Source organism: Sprattus sprattus (genome assembly GCF_963457725.1).
Source record: "Sprattus sprattus genome assembly, chromosome: 16".
In the NCBI taxonomy this organism is placed as follows: Eukaryota; Metazoa; Chordata; class Actinopteri; order Clupeiformes; family Clupeidae; genus Sprattus; species Sprattus sprattus.
Window position 1 is genome coordinate 22,877,929 of NC_137914.1, and position 23,035 is coordinate 22,900,963.

General features: G+C 40.2%; 1 protein-coding gene across 2 annotated transcripts; it reads left to right on the forward strand.

Moving 5' to 3' along the window:
• Positions 1-2,703: 2,703 nt before the first annotated feature.
• LOC308377015 (immunoglobulin-like and fibronectin type III domain-containing protein 1) lies at positions 2,704-22,431 on the forward strand. Of its 2 annotated transcripts, XM_080853548.1 has the most exons (26): positions 2,704-2,843; positions 3,649-3,734; positions 6,292-6,333; positions 7,998-8,120; positions 8,413-8,552; positions 8,643-8,742; positions 8,911-8,955; positions 9,170-9,203; positions 9,406-9,595; positions 9,956-10,069; positions 10,434-10,608; positions 10,819-11,091; positions 11,467-11,841; positions 12,110-12,235; positions 16,197-16,321; positions 16,605-16,746; positions 16,901-17,194; positions 17,518-17,814; positions 17,963-18,142; positions 18,341-18,469; positions 18,582-18,890; positions 19,032-19,117; positions 19,367-19,559; positions 19,921-20,217; positions 20,397-20,723; positions 21,053-22,431. In XM_080853548.1, exons 2-26 carry the CDS (start codon positions 3,689-3,691, stop codon positions 21,055-21,057), a joined length of 4,167 nt encoding a protein of 1,388 aa, XP_080709674.1. In that variant the 5' UTR covers positions 2,704-2,843; positions 3,649-3,688; the 3' UTR covers positions 21,058-22,431. The 2 variants fall into 2 exon arrangements, with proteins under 2 accessions (XP_080709674.1, XP_080709675.1); XM_080853549.1 differs by lacking the exon at positions 6,292-6,333 and having other exon boundaries at positions 21,053-22,430.
• The last annotated feature ends 604 nt before the right edge of the window (positions 22,432-23,035 follow it).

The window sequence follows — 23,035 nt, forward strand, 5'->3', positions numbered from 1 at the left end:
GCACGCTGGACATGCTTGTTATGGACTGGTAAAAGACAGATGGTGTCTGACCTGGGATGCAAGCTCTCACCTTTGAGTTGTTTGGAGGTGTCTTGGACTTAATTCAAAGGAACCACAGGGAATAATAGCCCTTAAAATAGCCCCTGTACAATACAAAACAAATGCATTTCTAGTGGTTGTAGCAGTGTATGTTGCAAACAAGGGACAGTATTTGGTTTTGGGATTGGACAACTCAAACATGTACTACAGCAAACAAGTGCATGTTGATAATCAAGGTATCATGTGATACTGATTTATGTTGCCATCATTAATGTGATATCTGAAATCTCTGATGTTGATAAGAGATAATTCAATAATAATATCCCAAAAACAACATTTATTCTAATAAAAGCACGAGCATTTTACTCTACGTTTGCTTTGTTTATCATCACAATAAAACTACAGTATTTGTCTGCTTGTAATGCTCACTGACATCGTACTTTGCTCGCCGGCAAGCTACTCTGAATGTCATGAGATGCCTGATGTCACCCTTGAGTAGGGCCACGTGTTCCCTGTGAGGAGGGCTGGCTGTCTAGTTAGCGCTCTCTCAGGTTTGCCAGTGTCAGGAATGATCACTATGCGGTGTGACATTTAATGAAAATGGAAAACGATAGGCAAGAGGGTTTGATCTCTTAATCCTGAAGGGATATGTTGGCTGATAGGCCTTGTGACCCCTGCCAGGCTCTACAAGAAGGATGGTGTGCAAAGGAAGACAGACAGTGGGGCTCGTTTCTTTCCAGAACATTTTATTACTTTGACATCATTGCGTGACTTTGCATTGAGACATCCAGTATAGCGTCATGCTGTTGAGAACAGTTTTACGTAGCATTGGAAAATAAGTAATATTCATAATCATTCTTATTCATTTTTTACACAGTAGTGCAAAATAATGTGACACCAAGAACATTATGTGAATACAACTTGTTTGTTGTTGCAAATGCCACATTGTGGATGTAGTGGGGAAAGCATCTCAACTTGAGAGGCTAGAGTTCCAAAGATTACAAATGCTGCAGGGGCCTGTAGCCCAGACATGACTGTTGCCAGCGACTCTCATGGATCATACTTTGGGCCCAGAAATAAACACTTCACACGTTCAATCAATCACAGTGAGGAGAACATGAATGGGCCTTAAACGAAAATCATGTCATTTGTTTATTTAAAGGATCCAACAAGAGTGTGTGGGAATGCTAGCACACCATTTTATGGTAGGAGGGGATGCTAGAAGTAAAGACTGTCTGATATGTTCACCACTGTAAATGACTGTAATCCCACATAATCCAATGTCTAATCACTGATCTATTTCTTAAGCATAATATTTTCTTATTATGTGAGTACAAGTCTATCTTTAAATGTCCCCATGCCCATTATGCCAAGGCTCTGCGAATAATTTAGAGTTGAATAAATCATCCTCTGCTGTTTTTGGCTCAAATGTATTGCCAATTAGTCTTTGAGACTTCTTTTTCTTCCGACGGGAAAACCCAGATGAAAGTCTTTGATAGAGCCTTCTCAAGTGCTGAGGATTATGATCGTGAGGGAAACAGACGGGGAAGTGTTACTATGTCACGTCCAAAGTGGCATCATATTCAGAACTCTTCCGCAGCGTGTCTGCACTGGAAATCCTTGAGCAACTGCACAAACATGGTCCCCCGGTCAGTGTAAACCAAATACTGTTGAACAATACAAAGTTCACTAGTTCAAACATGTCCAATCTTATGAATGACTGTTTTTACAGCAACTGTTGATATATAATATCATTTGGGGTCCCCACCATGGATTGATTTTAATCTTACTTTGAACACGACGTTCAAGTTTAGCTCAATTAAACTGTGTCATGTCACGTTATTCTTTCTTCCAACAAGCAGCTGTTAGATAGTAATACCAAGAAGAACAGTACATCTAGACAACAATGCCTTACTACAGCTTATGTAAAACCTGTAATCTTGTAAATCCATTAGGATGAAAGCAACAGCTGGATTACGCTTAGCCTTGACTTGCCTGGATGGCTTCTGTCAAGGTCGGGTTTTAAAAACTGCCTACCAATTCACCCTCTGTTTTTACAGTTCACTCATGTCTTACCCCTGACTTGTCATCAGATACGTATGTTCTTCTTCGTACGAGTGTTTGACATTGACTCACCCTAGGATACTGCCCCAAGGAATTTTCTTTGAACAGCATACAAATAGGCTAAGTTTGATAATTGACATTTGCTTGATAAAATAAATGTTATTTAACACTTATTAACAGCCATTTTAAAAGTTGTATACAGTAGTCAATGTTATTTATTTATTTACTCACAAAAATACCACCTCTAGCTAAGTCCCAAAATGCATTATTTTTCCTGTGAATGTCTGCCAGAACACCACAGTTATCTCTGTTTCAGAAACCAAACCCAGATGAGAGTGGGCCCTTGGGCTGTTCTTCTCACTACAGCGCAGGGACAGAAATTAGGATGAATACCTGTGAAACATTTACACCTTTTTGGACTAAGCTCACACTTATCATGGACTTGTCAGCAAATATGGTGCAGAGGATGAACATGCTGTCACCAGTCATTTAGCGCCCGGAAACGCAATGTGGGGTGAATTGTTCAATGCAATCCTCCTCCCCTATCACCCTCCCCTTTAAAATACTTGCCTAAATAGAGGGACTGGCCTTCCTCTGGTACTTGTTTTGTCTAGACGTATCCTGGTCAGCAGCACAACCAAAAACGTTCTCTCTCCCCCAAGGATTTATTGCCTGGCTGAACAGAAAAGGGCAGACATTGAAGTGGGCATCGAGCAACGTTGGTTTTCGATAAAGAGCAGGTATGTTTCTGTTTCAGTGTTCTACTCCAGCTGTTCACAGATCAGTTGGTAGTGTGGTTAGGATAAGGTTTTGAAACACTTCAAGTTTATCACGACAAGTTCAAACTATTAATACAGTTTTTTGGCTTTTTGCCACAGCAGGATAGAACACAGGTGACTAAATTCAGTCTATAACATTAGTTCTACTAGTTTACTGTAACTCACTGTCAACATTTTACTTTTGAACTTAAGTGGATAACAGATGCTATTTTAAAATCAGTGTACAGTATGTGAGAATAGAACCTATGACCTTGCTGTCATTAGCACCTTGCGCTACCAGTGTGCGACAGGTGGATACTTCTTTTGAATTCTACTTAATACAATTCCAACGCTTTACAAGTCAAACTTGTTTTGGAGAAAATGTACTATTTCACAATTATGTTTTTTTTTTCATATTGATTCCTGGCTGCATGTCATCATATTTTAGTCACATTACACCAGTGGTGAAAAGTCATAGAAGTCACCTGTATTTCGTATTCATTGTGCAACAAGACTTTTCAGCAGATGCCATGCTTGACTCAACAATGACATCAAGGAGTTCCACTGAATGATATATGGCATCACTTTAGGTCAGCGCTCGTTGACATATGTGACAGCAATGATACTTGAGTTACACTTGGGTGTTGTAGATCCACATACATATCATTGCAAGCACACCCTTCATTCATGTTTGTGTGTTGTGAATGCAGTCATTGTCATGTGGTACACAGTTGTAATATGATGAATGCTTGATTCAAAAGCAAAAATTAATATTTTGTATTTATAGGACATTCTGGCATTTGGATCCAGTATTGTAAACCTCCAAGATGTTGAAGAAAGCTAAAATTACAGACCAAACAGCCACTGGACAGGGTAAACGTTTAATGGTTTGATTTAATCATCTTATATAACATTTGCTGCAAAATAATGAGCTATTTGTAAGATAGCAATAATTTGATAACAAATGAGTTATCTGTTGCGTGCTATTTATGCTCTAATGTTCCTCACATTTGCCATTTGCTATTTTAGTCCTTTTCCTCACAGAGAGAGAGAGAGAGAGAGAGTGTGTGTGTGTGTGTGTGTGTGTGTGTGTGTGTGTGTGTGTGTGTGTGTGTATACATGTGAGTGATTGAGTGAGCGAGCAGAAAGGCATGTGTTGACCTCATTAATCTCTAGTGATAAGTGGTTTGAGCTGTAAGCGAGAATTTGGTAATATAGCAAAAAAAAAAATCATGCTAAAAATCTAAACAAAGCTGATGAAAATGCAATTCATAGCACACACACACACACACACACACACACACACACACACACACACACACACACACACACACACACACACACACACACACACACACACACACACACACACACATATACATATTGTGGACACGACAGGATTTATGTATGATTTCCCTCACCAATCAATAAACAAATAATCCAACAGTTTAACTATGAGTCATTTTTCTCCACAGACTATTTGAAAGGCCAAATATTTTATAAAGAAATGTCCACAAATAAAAAGTCATTGTAAGTTTGTGAGAACAGCTTCTTCTGCGCTGGAAAGTCTTTTTCACTTCTACTCAAGAGGTGTGAAGAGAAAAAACCTTGTAAGGTAATCCAGGTAACCTTCATCAAGAGATTCTGAGAAGGACTATCAAAGGTTCTTGAAAGGATGCAAGCTGAAGAACTGTGTTTTTGCTCATGACGTACTCCAAACCAAACTTCAAAGACATGGTGGGGAAGCAGGGTATCAACAGGAAGACAGCGCCATTCAAGAAGACCATTATTCACGATATTTGGCGAGAGATCCGACCATGGAGGTTTAATGAACATACATTCCAGAGAAAGAAGTTTATGCTGCACCCAAGTACAATGTGGAGGGTTGCAACAAATAAGATGAGAGGGACGCTGCCATTTTCCGTGTGATAAGAAAATGGCTGCAAAATAGGGTTGATAAAAGATCAACTCTCTGGTCGAAGCTCAAAATGGCTACGCCCAATACAATTTGGTTGTCCTCAGTTTTGAGGTCCTTTACCGCTTACATAACTGACACAGACCTTTTTAGAAAACCTTAACAGACCATAACATTACCTAAAGGCCTGTATTGTCTTGGAAAAGCCATGGTTATATTGAAGTCTTAGATCAGTGAATCTTGCTGTCTTTTATCAGTTCTTATATCTTGGATGTGTCAACTGACTGTACCCTTTGTTTGCAATTTCCCACCTCTGTATGTTCTGTCAATTGCAATTGCACACTTCGGTGTTTTATTTTAAATATGTCATTGTGATTAGAACACTGATCCTGATGCATGAATTCATCTCTAAAGTACGTTGTCTTCTATTTCAAAGTTCATGTGACATCTTCAAAGACCATCTTGAATGTTCTTATCATGGCTTGTGCCCTGAGAAAGAGTCTTTATTTGCTTTAATTTGAAACATTAAGAACACCATCTTTCTTACTTACCTCTTTCATACATGTTATTTATGTTCGTGTCTAGCTGTTTGTTTGGGTAGTGAACCAAAAAAAATGAAAAAGAGAAAAAGAATGGCCCTTGGCAACAATATTACATTTTCAATTTCAAAAGAATTTTCCAGATTGAGGCAAATCAATGGAGCCTACGTAAATTCTAAAAGTCCCATACAGGCAGCTGGCTTATTTCAGTTTGCAAGCTAATGTGGACGTTAGCCAGAGACATTACAGGTTATAAGTGCACCTAAAAATCTACTGTTGCTTTAAGACATTTTACTCTAAATTGGATGTCTGTAAAGTGTCTTTGTGAAAGATGCTATGGACATATAATGGAATTGGATTGAAAATAATGATAGCATTTTGCCTGACACTGTCTTTATATTATTGTCTCTGTAAATTTCATAGACAAAACATTTTTATTTTTGTAATCCAGATGTTCCATGGTAGTCATATGTCAGAAAATGAGTACAATCAAATACTTGGTTTTGGATTATATGAAGGAGCACATTCAATTTCCAATGATAAAACCTATTTTTTTTTTTTACCTTTTTCCTTTTTGGGGAAAACACTACCTGTCTGATTATTTGTGGGATCAAATTAGAGTCAAAACATTTTGATCTTGCGAAATGATGTTAAAAAAAAATTCTCAGCCTGTAGTTACATTCACACATTCAGAATCGCATGTGCATGTAATTGTTTTTTGACATGCACTACTGCAAGCCATTTGGGAACATCATTTCACAAGCTCAAAATATGTTTTGCCCCTAATTTGATCCCATAATAATTGTTCTTCAGTGCTACATGCATTGTGTATCTCCCTGAGTCTGTGTGTACAGGACTGCCTCTTCAGCGTCTTTTGCACTGTCCAAGAGGGCATCTTGAGCCAGACCTTGTTCAGGACTAACTCTCTTCCTTCTCACTTTCCTGTCCTATGATTCCCATGTCTTTACCTGCTCAGAAACCGAACCCCCTCAAGATGAGAAAGCTCAGAAGAAGAGAGGTAGGAAGCATTGCCGCTTAATATTCCCTACATGACAAAGGCTTTCCAGGATTTTATAAGATCTTTATGTGTATGTATTCACTGTGTTGGTGTATTTATGTCTGTTATTCCCTGTGTCTTCCTATCAGCTCTTGTGCATGCATGCTACATTTTTGATAATCGTGGAATCATTGAAATTTGACGATTTAATAATCCTAATCATTTAAAAATCATAATCATCCCTCAAAATTATTTTCCACAAATGTTACACAGCATACATATGAAGCAATTATATTCATACAGTGGTGGAAAGCAAGTACTGTAGTTAGTACTCAGTAGGATTTTTCATGTAGGACTTTTAATGGATGGAGTATTTTTACAATGCTGTATTCGTTTTACTTGAGTCAAGGATCTGAATACTTCTTCCCAGACTACATTCACCAGAGCCTGACTATATTCATTGCAGATTGTTAATCAAATGCCACTCAGTGTTAACACAATTTGTTGGTGAAATGATCAGATCAAATATCTTACCTGGGACCCACGTACACTACCAAACATAAAACACTTCAAATATACTTAATTCCCCTTTTTGCCATTGAAACTATGCAAAAGGCCTTAATTTATATTAAGGGATTGTTCATTTGCAAAAATGCTCCCCCCTTAATTGTACCTTGAATTTAGCTAAGCCCTTCATTTCTCCTTAAAAATGTCCTGGAATATGTGACACAAGGGATGATTATGGTCTTTTCCTTATTTCATTAAAACAAAAAAAGGGATTATGAATGAAGGAGTTACGTGTTTACAGATTAAAGGCAATTTCCCAATTGTACTTTATAACAGATACCTTACATCTAATGTTCAAGGTTTATTTCAAGGCCCCACTCAAAAGGTATGTGTTGATTGAGCATAGCTTACTTAGTGTAAACCCTTTTTGTACATACAGTATATACAAACACAAGAGGTGGTTGGAGGTATTTGCATGCTTTTTAAGTAGTTAACTAACAGGTGTCATACCCAAACTCCTTCCTGCTTCTTTACAAAGAGCAATATTTTGTGTGTCTTGCTTCTACAAACAATTGAAGCAGGAGCCGTGAACTGCTGAGATAAGAACACAGTTACTACTGTGGCTGTAAACAGTTCAACACAGAGTCACTATGTATAGTGTATAGTATTGAAAAAAACGAAACACAAGCGAGACAAAAGCACACAAGCGATTATGTACATAATTTGATCAGTGTATATCATATCTTCAGGATTATTATACAGTATGTGCAAAAGCAGTGTAATGTAATCATTGGAATTTAAGGTAAAAAATAAGAGCTTTTTAGCTGTAATTTAATAGGTTGATTCCCCATGATTATGGGGCAAATTAAGTGCTTTTGCCCCTGTGCACAAATCTACTTCATTTTCCCTCAGAAAAATGTGTATATTTTTAGGATAATTGAATGTGTAAATTGAGGGGTTCTGTTTTTAGAGTCACTGCCCCTTTCATTCCTCTCTGGATAGTGTGACATGAGTGACATCTGTTGGCAGTAATTATGGTAGGGCTACAAACAGAGCTCAGCGAGAAAAGAGGTGAAGGTGGCTGTCTCAGGCTAGGAAAAAAATCAATTTTAATGCCGATGTCACTTAAAGAGATTAATTGTCTTTGTCTTTGCCTTTGCGGAACTGTTTACTTTCAGTGGGCATCAAGAAGCGATCAAAAGTCCCGGGTGTCATGGTCACACAGTGGGAGGAGGAACTCCCTGAAGGGCAGTCAACACCAGACTTCATTCGCAAACCCATAGCTTTAACCATTCAGGAGGGTAAGGGACACAAGACAGAACCCAACATACTGTATATGACAACATCTTTTGCATTTTAAACTAATCAGTGAAAGTCATCCATCAGCAGTGTCTGAATCCGAGGAATCGCTTGATAGAGATAGGGTGATGATGGAAATGACAGATACACACAGCTTTGTGGGCATTTGACTAAAATGCGGGTGCAAAGTGTCAGACCCATAACTGAGTGTATATCAATGGAACACATCTCGGTGGTGGCATTTACAGGCCTGGCATCAGAGTAGCCAATTAAAGTCAAGTTCATTGGCTTTAGGTAAACTGGCCCTTTTCAAAGCTGTCTTGAGTGGGGATCCGAAACCTGAGCTGACTTGGAAAAGAGCCAAGGGCGACATGTCTGACACAGAGAGATTTCAGCAGAGATACGACGAGACTACTGGAGAGTATACATTAGTGGTAAGATCTAGGCTATACATACATGACTTGACTTTATGTGTAGAGTGTCTGTGATAAAAAATGCCATATATCCCGTGCGTGTGCTGTTAGATTCCCAAGGTATCAGGAGATGATGGAGATACCTACAAATGCTATGCTCACAATGAGCATGGGAAGGCAGTTTGCACAGCTTCACTCAATGTCATTGAAGGTGAGAACCTGCACTGTCATCTGTACTGGTTATTTATTCATCATCATTATGAATAACACTGGCTCGCAATCATAAAGTCTGAATTTCTTCATTTGCTCTCTTTCATTCACTGTTCTGTCTTTTTCTTTCTTTTTCTTTCTCTCTCTATTTCTTTTTTCCCTGTCTCAGTTGGATTCAAGAAAAAGAAGGCTGTTCTGGAGGAGTCAGATGTCGGTATGACATTTGGTCTCTCCTCCACAGTGTTCTCTTTACCCAGTCAATTCTAGGACAACTATAGCTCTATTAAATGATCTATGTCCTGTAGGCTGTAGATAAAAAGGGCTCTTGGAGAAATGTAAATAAGAACAAAAAGAGAATTTAGTTATACAGTTTTTATTATAGCAATGTTTTTTCATGTATTTATAATTATGCCCTATTAATTCAACAGATCCTGCTGAGTTCAGAAAGATGCTCAGAAAGAGGTATGGTGTGATTTGTGATTAGCAATGTTGTCTTTATTTACAACTCTTTTCATCTTTATATGCGTTTGTTGTCTAGTAAACTGTCAACTTTTTTGCGGTTTATTGTGCCCACATTTTATTTTCATATTGTGTTTGTTGTCATTATTCGCTCAAATAAATACAATGAAGTTACATTGCAAATCATCCTTTTTCTCTACTGCAGGGCAGGGAAGGAAAAAGAAGAGCAGAAGAGGAAGGAAGGAGAAATCGATGACAAGTTCTGGGAAATCCTCATGAGTGCAGACAGGAAGGAATATGAACGCATCTGCGCAGAGTACGGGGTCAAAAATTTCCGCTGGATGCTGAAGAAACTCAATGAGATGAAGAAGGAAAGAGAGGAGGAACAAAAGATGGTCTGTGTTTCGTTTGCTTTCTTGTTTGTCATTCCGCATAGAAGTGAATAGCTGATTCCATTAAAATGACAGCCATGTTTGTTTGCATTGTACATGTTTGTGGTCTAATGTTACTGGTCTAAATCACCAGTCTGGTGTTTGTTAACTCATACCAGAGACAATTTTTGCCGTAGCAAGAATTGGCAACATTCCCTGTCACATCACGCCATAAGTACAAGCCATATATGCATTAAAGCCTGACAACCACATGTCAATGTAAAACCATGACATGGGCGACAGTCAAATTGGTCTCTAACTTCATCTTCTCCCCATTCTTCCACTACCCATCATGGCATCCCCTTCATCCTTCACTCTTGCCAGTATGTTGAAACTATAAGTAACCTGAAGCACATTGAGGTAAAAGGAAATGGCATGGCTTCGTTTGAACTTGATATGGAGCTCAAAGACCCCAGCAGTAGGATTTTCCTCTACAAGGTGAGGCTGTCCTACATGAAGGTGACAGTGGCTTAGGCCAAATTGTAATTTAAAAGTGAATTAATGCCAACAGACAACTCCCATAAAAAGTGCAAAAGTTCCATTTCTTCAATGTACACATTTCAGAATATCCTTAAATCAAATGCATAGACCAGCTTAGACTTTAGTTGAAAGTTGCAGGAAGTTAAACTAATTAGCTAAGCTATCTCCAAGAAATGCACACTCATCTCACTGTCATGCAATTTTTCATTTCATATCACTGTTTGTCATGATGCTTTATTCATCGTTCAGTACTTGTGTGAAAACCGTGAGCCCTCCACGCCTAGAGACCCATACTCACGTGTCTTCATCTGCTGCATTTTAGGATGGTGTCATGATCCCTTTCGGAACTGAAGGAATTGACGACCCGAACGTGAAGCACAACCTGAACAGAATCGGCAAGAAACTGGTGTTTTCTGTTAGAGACCTGAAGCCTGAGGATGCTGGCCTGTACCAGGTGGACGTGGAGGAGGTCAACATGTTCTCAACTGATTTTAAGAGTAAGTTTACGACCTAAGTGCACTTTTCAAGATAGAAAAGAAAGTGCATTTATATATACTGTATGCCCCATAGGCACTCACAATAGGAAAAAGTAAAGGATGAGTCTTACATTAACAGCTTTTCCAAAAAGGGCACAATGACTGCACAAATCCTGTAGAACAATCAGCATCATAGGCAAACTTGTTAAATATTTCCCTGTACCTACACAGTTCCAAGTGTTGACTTCATCGTCAAAATCCAGGAGGTGAAAGCCAAAGAGCGTGAGGATGCACTCTTTGAGTGTGTCCTCTCTCACCCACTATCCGGACTAATGTGGATGGGGAAAAACGTGCCCTTGGAGGACGGGGAGAAATACACCATCACTGTCTCAGAAGACAGGCTCATCCACAGGCTGCTGGTCAAGGACTGCTTGCAACTGGACAAGGGAATCTACGCAGCTATGGCCGGCATCAAAACCTGCAGTGCCTGGCTAATTGTGGAAGGTGAATCTCTGTTTTTATTCTGTTCTTTTTAACCAAAGACAGCATCACTTGTTTGAAAAAAAAAATATTATTTAGTGATATTTCAACTATTATACCTCATGCTACAAGAGAACAAGGTCTCCAAAGCATTTAAGATGATTTGGATAAGGCTGTTAAAATAGACTTGTATACTTTGGATATCTTTCAATGAGAACGGTGCGCCTGTATGAATGTGGAGGTGTCTGCTTTTGACTTGATGTATCTTTTTAGCTGCATAAGTACAGCTACAAATAATTATTGTTTTTCAGTAAATTATTTAAATACAAAATGTGTTACATAAGGTGACCTATTTTCCCAACCCTACACCTCCCTGATACCCCAACCTCTTCCCCATAGCTGATGCTGGTTTAAAGGGCAAAAAGGCGGTCAGGAAGACCACTCAGGCTGGAGGCGGCGGGCAAGACCTAGAGAAGCTGGCACAGGAGCAGCAGGAGAAGCTGCAGAGGGAGAGGGAGGAGAGGGAGGCCGAGAGGCAGAGGTTCCTCGCAGCCCAGGCTGAAGAAGGAGATGGCTCTGACGGGAAGGACAGCAGTGGGGTGGGTGATGGCTCTGGTGATGGATCTGGGAAGGATGGCTCCAAACTGAAAGGCAAAGGCGATGGTGACGGCAAAGGCAAGAAAGGCTCGGATGGCAGTGGACGTAAAGACAAGGATGATGGGCAGGGCAAGGGAACAGGCAGTGGGAACGATTCAAATGACAACCTCAACAAAGGCAAGATATAGCATTCCATATTTGTAATGTTAATAACAGTAATTAATTGATAACCCTTTGAATGAGCAGTGAAATGTTGGTGGTTTAAAATCCATAGTTCTTTTCAATTTCCCCCTGATTTACATGTATGGGTGCTGGTATAATGATTGTGACTTTTATGGGCAGGAAATTACCCAAATGCAGGACTGAAGACAGGTTTGTACATTTTAACAAAGGTACTTGCTCATGTACAATTACATTGACAGACGATTTCAACATCTCCTGACAGATTCAGTCCAAAATGATGGGACTGACCTAAATCCCCAATTCGGGGAAAAGAATGATGACGGAAAAGGGCAAGAGAGCAAAAGAGTCAAGAGAAATAAGGGTCAACTTGTCCCAGACAAGGTTATTGGTAAGATGGATATATACAGTATAAAACATGGCAGCATGGCTATCAGAACAACACACAAGGACATCTCTCTCAGTCTCAGTGCTCCCTGCTGTAATAAACACTATTATAATGGCTTTTGCATCTGTGTGTCGTAACGGATTGCAAGGTGTAAATCTTATCAAATTATTTTGAATTAACAAAAGATGCACAATAATATTTGTATTTATTTTTTTCCCATCTGCATAGCTAGTATATTGCTATATTTTCTGTTGCTATATAGTCTTAGATAGGATGTGTCATAACGTTCATAGTTTGTGCACTACACCACCTAGTTTGCACTAATCACTACCTTTTTGTTTTTATGAAGTTGTAAGAAATTGCATTTCAAAAAGTCTTTTTTCCCAGATATTTCCACGGGCTTGGCATGAGTTTTGTATGATCACTTGGTTTCTAATCTAACCTTGTGCAAAATACTGACAGTAAATACTGACAGCACAACATCAGCTCAACAACAGTTTTTGTTTAGTTGTGACCATATAACATTCGGATGTCTTTTATGTCGCTGGGTTTCCATCCAACTCGCATGAAAATTCGGCTGAAAGAAATAGGTCTTTATTCCTTTCCATCCGCTGTGTCATGCAAAAAAATGTAACTCTCCTAATAAAGGGAGAAACTGTGAACAGCTGTGGGTTTAAAAGTTGAGGTTGTCAGGCCAACTAACAGAAACACGTTATATAATTGAAAAGAAAAACATACTAATGATACGAATGAACCCATTTATCAAGCTCTAGCTAATCCATTTCTTATTTGACTTAAAAGACTGTATCCAAATTAAAAGTGTATCCACTTAGGATTTCCTATTCGAATGGTCAAAACGTGAATGAAAAAGTTGGAAGGATACCTAGCTAGTGTTTACTGTTTGGTACATTATGTGTCCTTTGTTTGTGACATTATTGTCCAAGTCACTGCATCAATTCAATCATGAACTTAGCGTGCAAAGGGCAATGCTTAATGGCTCTTGGCATCATCAATGCATGGTTGAATTGATGACGGTGTGTCAATGTGTTGTCTTGTTTGTTGTCACTGCATCACATAATGGAGTTGAAGTATATAACTGAAAATGCTCTACACTATTGACACCTATGAGAAGGATCAGCCGGAGAAGGAGGCACACAGAAGGGGACAAAAGGAGGGACACGGAAGGGGACACAAGGAGGAACACGGAAGGGGACACAAGGAGGAACACGGAAGGGGACACAAGGAGGAACACGGAAGGGGACTCGGAACGGGACAGAGGAGGGGACAGAGGAGGGGACAGAGGAGGGGACAGAGGAGGGGACAGAGGAGGGTGACTCCTCTGATTTGGAGTCTGATGGCAGTCATTCTCAAAATGACCAAGTTGACTCGCAGGATAACAGTGCAACTTCACAGCCCGAAAATGCGCAAAGAAACACTGCAAACAATGAACCCACCAGGCGCCGTGCAAGGCAAGGTCCTCTGCTGCCCGAGACGGTCATTGGTAAGAGAGCGACTGGGTCATTGTTTGCATGGATGAGATGCATTCCTTAAATTCACCCACAAGTTTGGGTGGAATTTAACGAATTGAAAAAAGAGTGAAATGCCCACAAAGGGTTTACTGGTTTGTTCTAACATTGTCTTCTACATGTTTGTCATATCACATCATAACACATTCATGTTAAAAGATAAAGTTGTTCTTGTTTTCTTTGTCTTGTGTGCATTAGTGATTAACATATTTGAAAGTTGTCATTAGAAGCAATTTTAGTGCAAAATGCCATTACACTATTTTAAGTCCCATACAAACATTCAAGGTTTTTTTTGCATTCTCATGCATTCTTTTTCCAATTCACTGTGCCACTGAGGCTTAACGTGAACAACAGAAATGAGTTCCCTTCACTTAAAACATCAGCTACACTGTTCATTAGCCCTCATATACTGTATAAAGAAGCCATCAAGACCAACCATAAAGAAGACATCAAGACCACCCGTGCACACTCCAATTCACATACATTTTTGACTTTATAGTGCACCCTAGTGGTGAAGTCTGACATGGAGTATCTTTGGAGCACCAGCTGCTTAGTGCTTTGATTCAATGCTTCATTTTTCATATAACCATAGCTTTTATCATGAAAAGCAAAGGAGGATGTAAAATATATTTCCATACACTTATCAGGCACTTCTGCCCAACAGCTCAAGGGCAGTGCACAACTTATCAGTTCCTGCTCGCCAAGGGAATGAAATGCAATATATGCTACAGGAAGGATCCATTCATTTGGAATGATTTGAAGCAGACTGAAAGAGGCACTATATTTATGACCACCGCTGGGCTACCCAAGGCAGTCATATAGCTTTCATCAGAGTTTTTCTTTTTCTTCTTCTTCTGCGACTTCACAAATCCATATGAAACTTGTAGGCCCACATGTCGGAGTCAGAATCTAAGGTTTATGTCCCTAGGTGTGAGTTTCCCTTCGTGCTAGCACCCCTTGAAGTGGGCAATAACTAAAACAGTTTCGGAAAAATTATGACATTTTTATGACAAGTTTGCTTCTAGCAGGTGCATTACCCTAGCTCATCATAATTCATTTGTGAAGTGGTGCCACCTAGTGAATGATGTTTGAAACAAAAATCTAGCACTTCAGCAGTCACCCACTATGCGATATGTCTAGTTCTATATCTAACACCACCAAAAGCACATCATGATGAGGTTTCAGATCAGTGGGAAACAAGGACCTGAAAAGGCACCTCTGGACTTGAAATCTAACTTCTCAACCATCACAGCTACAAGAGGACTCATTTCTACATGACACGCTCTCTCAAGTAGTTTTTAAAATAATTTTCTACATCAGCATTGTATGTGTAGGGGACAGCTCTCCCTTTTGGATCAGACAAACCTGGACCACCCCAGGGACCAGTGAATAATTGTGGAAAGCTCCAATCGAGAGATTCCCAGCGCTCCCACCTACAGTGGTACCAATGTGGAAAATGGTAGGAAATACTGCTACCGGATCCGTGCAGTCACTGAAGAGTGCAACAGTGAGATGATGGAGACAGATTATGTAATATTATACACCGCTATGCGGTATGTCTAGTTCTCTATCTAACGCATCATGATGAGGTTTCAGATCAGAGGATAACAAGGACCTGAGAAGGCACCTCTGGACTTGAAATCTAACTTCTCAACTAACACAGCAGCAAGATGACTCATTTCTACATGACATACTCTCTCAAGTAGTTTACCAGGCTTCTACAGAATACCAGCTCAAGTATTTGATATCACATATCGTAGATTCAGGCTATGCAATAATCATCTGTGTTATTAAACATTTCAGAACTTAACACACCCCTGAAGATATGTTGCGAACTGATGCATTTAATTCAGAAGAGGAAGAGGAAGGATTTCTGAAATGTTTACAAAATTCAACCATAAATACACACAAAGCCTTCAAAATGCAAGTTCAAATATCAGTCTTTTCAAAAAAGTTGCACATTTTGACTGACCATTTCTTGAGGACATGAAGAAGACAAAATACAAGACCAGTGAGTGGAAGCAACCAGTTCCAAGGAAACAAAACCCACTAATGTAATAACATGGCACAGTGTCTCAATGCCTACCTGACACAACGCATATTAGCAAAAACAGGATTGACAAGTTTTACTAGATGAGCCAACTAATGGAGACATGATATGCTTCATTTTTTTCCCTATGTGCTTTTTTCCTGGCCAAGATTAAGGTAAAATCTGCAAACCTTCTTGCACACTTGTTCCTTTCAAATATCCTTTTTTGACACTTCGCTGACAAGTAATGGTTGTGTGATGATCTCCCGTAAGTGGAGACCGTGCTGCGTTTTTGAAACTGCATGACTAAAGTCTGTGTGTCTCCTCTGACACAAGTGTTTAACCCTTCAGCCTGAACTTTTTCTCCACAACAGTTCGGCAGCCTAACTATTCAGCTGTCTGTTGCCAGATCCTGGGGTTCAGTTTGTCAGTGGGCTATCTGATGTGAACGCCCTCCGGGGTCAACCAGCAGAACTGATGTGCAAGCTCAGCAACGACCAATGTGATGGAGTCTGGTTCAAAGATGGGAAGAAGGTAGGTCATGATGAAATAAATTAACCAAGTGAGTGAGTGAGTGAGTGAGTGAGTGAGTGAGTGAGTGAGTGAGTGAGTGAGTGAGTGAGTGAGTGAGTGAGTGAGTGAGTGAGTGAGTGAGTGAGTGAGTGAGTGAATGAGTGAGATGAAATGAAATGAAATGATTGGATGGTTAGATTGATGGATGGATGGATGGATGAAGGATTAGATGGATGAAATGTAGTCATCATGCATGCACCTCTTGTCAATTTTGACTTGTTGCATTCCTTTGTATACCTGTTAGTTGACTGAAGGAGATGGGATAACCCTGTCTAAAGACGGGGCCTGCCATAAGTTATTAATTGACAGTTGTGAAGAGGACCATTCAGGAAGGTACCGCTTTGAGGCAGAAGGGCGCAAATCAGAGGCTACGATCACTATTAAAGGTGTGAAGCATCTCAGTATAAATATATAACCTACTACATAATCAGAGGCTACGATTAATTTTAAAGGTGTGAAGTATCTCACTATAAATATATAACTCTCAGCATTATGTCAATCACTTTAACTACAACAATACTTGCACCCTATTTATTTTAGATCCACCAACATTCAACCCTGATGACTTGGGCAAATTCGCAGAGCCTGTGATTATACGAGTTGGGCAAACCGCATCCTTTAAGTTGCCCTTTGAGGGCCGTGATCCGATGAGGATTCAGTGGTACAGGGAGGGCGAGGAGCTTTTGGAGGACACCAACATCAAAATTGAGAAGTCAACCACCAACAGCAGCATCAAACTCAGCAAGTGCCAGCGAAAAGAGTCTGGAGAAATCAAGATACGACTGAGGAACGAATTCGGCACATTAGAGGCCTTTTCAAGGCTAATTGTCCTCGGTGTGTATGTTCAGTTTATGGAACCTCAGTGGGATCTCAGTTTCATAATATTTAAATGAAAGCAATATTTTTTGGTAGTGCCATGCTGAGACTAATATATACCATTTTATTTCATTGTTTTAGCAAGGAGGTTAAAAGGAATGGCTAAAGTCATTGAAATTCAGTTATAGTTTTTGTCCTGTCTACAGGTTGAGCTATTGTTTCAAGAAGTTTCTTATACTTATGAAACAAAAGACATAGGGAGAAAAAAGTTTCTAATACTTTTCTAATATAGTGTTCATCAGCATTGTATGTGTAGGTAACAGCTCTGCTTTTTGGACCAGACAAACCTGGACCACCTCAGGGCCCAGTGGAAATTGTGGAAAGCTCCGGCTCGTGCGTCGAGATCAAGTGGAGAGCCCCGAAAGATGATGGAGGCTCACCCGTGAAGAATTACATGATGGAACGCCAGCAGATCGGCCGCAACACGTGGACAAAAATCGGAGAGATTCCCGGTGTTCCGACCTACAAGGATAAGGATGTGGAAAATGGTAGGAAGTACTGCTACCGGATCCGCGCAGTCACTGAAGAGGGCAGCAGTGAGATGATGGAGACAGATGACATCATGGCAGGCTCTTTGGGTGAGGGGTATTTTCTGATTTGCAATATTAAAATTGACTGATTTGAGACAGAGTTCACCATATCTCCTTTCCTGCATCTCAAAGGTTGACAACATCTTAAATGGAATAACTTAAATGGACTTTTTCTTAATCTTTCGGTTTGGTTCAGCATTCCCTGGTCAACCGGCTGCACCAAAAGTGGCGAGCGCCTTCAATGACTGCATCAACCTGACTTGGACCGCTCCTGGTGACACAGGAGGGTCTCGCATTACGGGCTACAACCTTGAGAAACGCAAGAAGGGCAGCAACATCTGGGGTCTTGTAAACCCAGATGGGGAACCCATACAAGGTGTGTTTTAGGGGTATCTAATCATGTGGAATTTTTATCAAGATTATTATCAAGTATGGGATTATTGAGTGCCTTAAATAAAACATGAAAAATGATAATCAATCCATTGGCTTAAATTAGAAATAAGTGATTCCGACTGCTGAATCTGTTATTCATTGCTGAAAAAATTGCTGAATTTTTCCATTCGTTCCATTCTAGCAAAGAAGTATGCTGTTCAAGAGGTTGTTGCTGGAATGGAGTATGAGTTTCGTGTGACAGCTATCAATGTCTCTGGTCCGAGTGAACCCAGTCCACCATCTGAGTTTGTCATTGCACGAGACCCTAAGAGTAAGGAGCACAATGTAGGCTTTGCATTATGTGTCATTTGCATACAAACTGGTCAAGATATCAGTCTCCATCTTCATCAATATGTCTATCATCTGCTATATGACATTTGTAGAGCCCCCAGGCAAAGTGACTGAGCTGAGAGTGACTGACACCTCGTACAACACCGTGTCTCTGCTGTGGACCAAACCCGATGAAGAGCCAGGGGTCCAGGATGAGGCTAAGGGCTACTTTGTGGAGGTCAGGCCAGCAGAGAGTCTGGAGTGGAATAGGAGCACCACCACGCCGATTATTCTGACCTCCAACACTGTTAAAGGACTGAAGGCCATGGCTATGTATTGGGTGAGGGTCATAGCAACAAATGAGGGTGGAGATGGAGTGCCCACTGATCTGGACAACTATATTTTGGCAATGCCTCCCCCTGGTAGGTAAAACAGGCTATAACATGGTGCATTTTGATATAAAGTCTTGTTAATCCCATGTGCTTGTGATACATATTCTGTTATTTTGAGCATCTAAATACCTCACTGTACTCTGTACACACTGTTTATATTTTGCCTTCCAGTTAGGCCAAAGTTCACAACTCGCAACATGCAGAGCTTTATGGTTGTGCGTGCTGGGAATACGGTGCGGATCAGTTTAACCTTTGAAGTAAGTGTTAAGAAAATGACATTGGCCCCAATGACATTCAGCCACTTCAGACACTCCTAATATAATATTTCCACAATATATGATTGTGTCACAGGTTATGTTAGTTTCATAAATGACTTAATTTGCATCGTCATGACATCTTGACTAGTGACAACTGTTTCCAAAAATATATACAAATGAGAAATCTGTCACCACAATGTGTTAGGCTCAGTAAGCTCGCCACAAGGCTCACTAAGCTGTTGTTGACAGGCATCCCCCTGGCCAGAGATAGAGTGGCTGAAAGATGGCATTACTGTAACCAAACGTGTGACCATCAGCAACTCCGACGGGGGGTCTCAGCTCCTGATCCCGTCCTCAGAGCGCAGCGACTCTGGCATTTACACCATAGTGATCAAGAACATGGTGGGGCAGGAGAGCTTCAGTATTGAGGTCAGGGTGACAGGTAATTTATTTACGTTTCTTCACTTGGGAGATTTTTTTGTGATCAACTTTTAATTCTTATTCTTTATTCTCTATTACTCTTATAAACACATGCGAAAGTCAACTGCACTGAACCTAGAAAGATATACTGTATCTGCTCAGCTTATACAGTGATGACAGATTATTTTGCTACATTTGAGAGGCTGAGCAAATAGGCTGTAAGTATGTGGGCCATAATGCACCGCACAATCAAAATATCCAGCAGTTGTATTTTGCGAGTCCATTAAACTGTTAAGTCAAAACAAACCATTTCTATTAAACAAACAACTTAGAACATGCAGTGAAATCAACTGTCATCTTAATTCTGACTGATCGGACATCAGATGAGCCAAAGCCACCGGGCCCCATCGAGCTGGAGGAGAATGTTCCAGGTACGGTGACTGTGGTCTGGGAGTCGTCGCCGGATGAGAAGAGGGACGACCGCCTGCACTACATGGTGTCCCAACATGACTCAACCAAGCGGTCCTGGAACATAGTTGCGGACAGGCTCTTTAATAACAAGTTCACCGCGTGCAACATCATGCAGGGGCGTGAATACCACTTCCGGGTCTATGCCAAGAATGACATGGGCTTGTCAGCCCCATCTGAGTCACCCACCTGGGGGTCGACTAAGCAGAGAGGTATTGCTGGGAGTTAGATGTTATTTTCATCAACTTTAAAATTGTATTGTGGGACTGAAACATGCATTAAAACATGTTTTTTGCTTGTTTTAAAGGTATGCCATTCTATATTTCAAGTATTAATATAGTTAAAACAATGATGTTACATTACGTCTATCTTTGTATTCCACCTCCAACAGACAAATTTGTGGTTGACATGCCCGAGTACAAAACCTGCGATTTTCAGTGTGCGCCAGGCTTCCTAGTGCCACTGAAGGTCCGCGTGGCGCCCAAGGGCTACGAATGCTACATGAGCTGCGCTGTGAAAGGCAACCCGCGGCCCCGCATCACCTGGTACCACAACAACGTCAGCCTCAACACCGACACCAACTACCTAATCACCAACATCTGTGGCGTCTGCTCCATCCTCATCCTTAGAGTGGCGGGCAGGGACGTGGGAGAGTACACCATCACGGTTGAGAACCAGCTGGGCCGGGCCGAGAGCTCCACCAGGCTCGCTGTCCGAGGTTAGCAGAGGAGACATTGGTCTCTACCAAAAACTTCAGTTTTTAGAGCATGTCATGCATCACAATACATGACATGCTCTCTTGTCTAGGAACAGACTGCATGAGAATCAAGGTTAATGATTTCCTTATATATTTCAGTCCTATATATGTTTTGAGAAAATGTCATACATGTATAGACCTATTCTTTAAAATAAATTGAACTTTAAAAAAAAAAACCCATTACATTGTAAATATCCAAATTATTTTGTTTGATTTTATGTTCTGATCAATTTTGTAATAAAGGCATGAGAGGAAAGGAATGATTTGCTATCTCAATTTTTGTTTTACAGAATGAGACGGCATGGGGTTTCTCACATCCTCCATATCTTCTCATCATCTCTTCCATCATGTCAACATCTTGGATACGAGCTTCTGTCGCGCTAATGTTACCTGCTGCTATTGACCTGTGGCACAGCTATCGGCATGCACTTTTGATATAACTGGAGGACATGTATATATCTACAGTACTGACTTTACTTTTTTAATACTGCTGTTATAGACAAAGATAGACAAACCTCATAGTACTTTTGGTTTGACTCATTAAATGAGTCCAAATGCATTGTGAGAATATTCTTTGCTTGATATTGAAAAAAGAAGCATCAATATCTGTTGTGTGAATGAGTGGAGTGAAAGGTGTGACTAACTACTGCTAGGTTAAAGTGGATTTCAAAAACAAAAATAAGATCAGTCTAAATGGTACATAGAGCTGAAGAAGTGAATACAGTAAGGGACACAGCATTCAATATGATAAATAAAAGGAATGAAATTATGGTATGCAATGGAACAGATTTTGCTTCAGACAACCTAATGGTCTATATAATGGAATATAGACTAGCGTGTAATAATACAGTGCTTCTTTCGGCAGTGGATCTGATGGCTTTATGGTTGGGAGTTCAGTGTGGCAGACCTTCTCTTACCAGGCTGTGGGAGTGCAGTGAGTGGGTTAGAAAATGGCACCTCAAATGATGCAATCCAGATATCATCAATTGTGTTTGACAATAAAGTTGAGCCTTGTATTATAAATGTTGTTGTTGTATATTTGGCAAACACAGTTTGTTTCCGGTACTGAATTGAAAATAAATGATTCTGTCATTCAGGGGTATAGGTTTAAGCTTGTCAACTGCTTTACATTGCGTGAGAATGTTAATGTGCTAAACTAGTCAAACCTATATGTCATCATTCATTTTATTCAAAAGATAATTCATTTTATACTGGCTTCAACTGATCAATTTATTATTATTTTTACTAAATTTGTAACTGGTTTATTTACACTCTTCAATTTCTTCTCTATTTCCAAACAAGTGAACTGCAAAACTGCTAACCTACTACCAGAACATTTAGCACTACTTAGTACTATGTTAGAGTCCATTACAGTTAGCATAATGCCATGACATTACAAAGACGTGTTTTGCTTTGACACTTACAGATGTTTTATTTGTTTGTTCTTTGTTTCCACCTGGGTTGGACTGACACTGTGCTCTTTGGCTGGAATGCAAACCCTCGATAGTTGTCATGTTAGAAAATGTTAATGGTAACTATTAAATCTGTTTATGTATTTGATTACTTTTTTAATTTCGAGGATTTCCATGCGTTCTCTTTTGTACGTTATACCCTGATGGGCACGTTGTTTTTGTGAGTGTGCTGAGAGGATATTAGTTTTAACTGTTCCTATATTAGTGCAAGGCAGATATAAATAAATAAATAATTCATTCAATCGTGGTGAAAGAATGGAAACAATGTTCACAATAGAACACATCGATAAAATGGGCCATTTCCACAACTCACTAACTGCACGCTGACACAGCTTCGACAAAACTCAACGTACTTCTCTTTCAATAAAACGTGGCTTTTTAAATTTGTTATGAATCCTTTGAATGGCATCACTGGAGACCCGTTCTTTTTAGCAGATGCGTTAATCGATGCTAACATTGATGACAAACGAGGACAAGCTGCGGTGCAAAAACGAATCTTCCCCCACTGATGACACAGGGTGTGTGGACCTGCAGCTGAGGTGAGAGACTATATCCTATGTGCTATAGGAGTTAATTCATTGCAAGTCATATACGTCGGTGGGAACACGTGTGTCTTTTTCATTAGATAAGCGCACACAAGGTTTGTGCAGGCTGGCCAGTCACAGACATGGTACGCCTTTACATGCATGTCTCCCTACCAGTAACAGAGCACTGTTGCCACGCCTTTTTCCTTATGTGCCAGTGAACCCGGCCCCCCTTCTGTCCATTCTTTTCGGTACTTTCTGATACCCTCTCAATGAG

Excerpts from the sequence above, each read along its gene's own strand:
- LOC308377015 (XM_080853548.1), top strand. The coding sequence starts at position 3,689 with ATGTTGAAGAAAGCTAAAATTACAGACCAAACAGCCACTGGACAGG. Across the intron at positions 17,815-17,962 it reads CATCATGGCAGGCTCTTTGG|CATTCCCTGGTCAACCGGCT; the intron begins GTGAGGGGTATT and ends GGTTTGGTTCAG. Across the intron at positions 19,560-19,920 it reads TATTGAGGTCAGGGTGACAG|ATGAGCCAAAGCCACCGGGC; the intron begins GTAATTTATTTA and ends ATCGGACATCAG.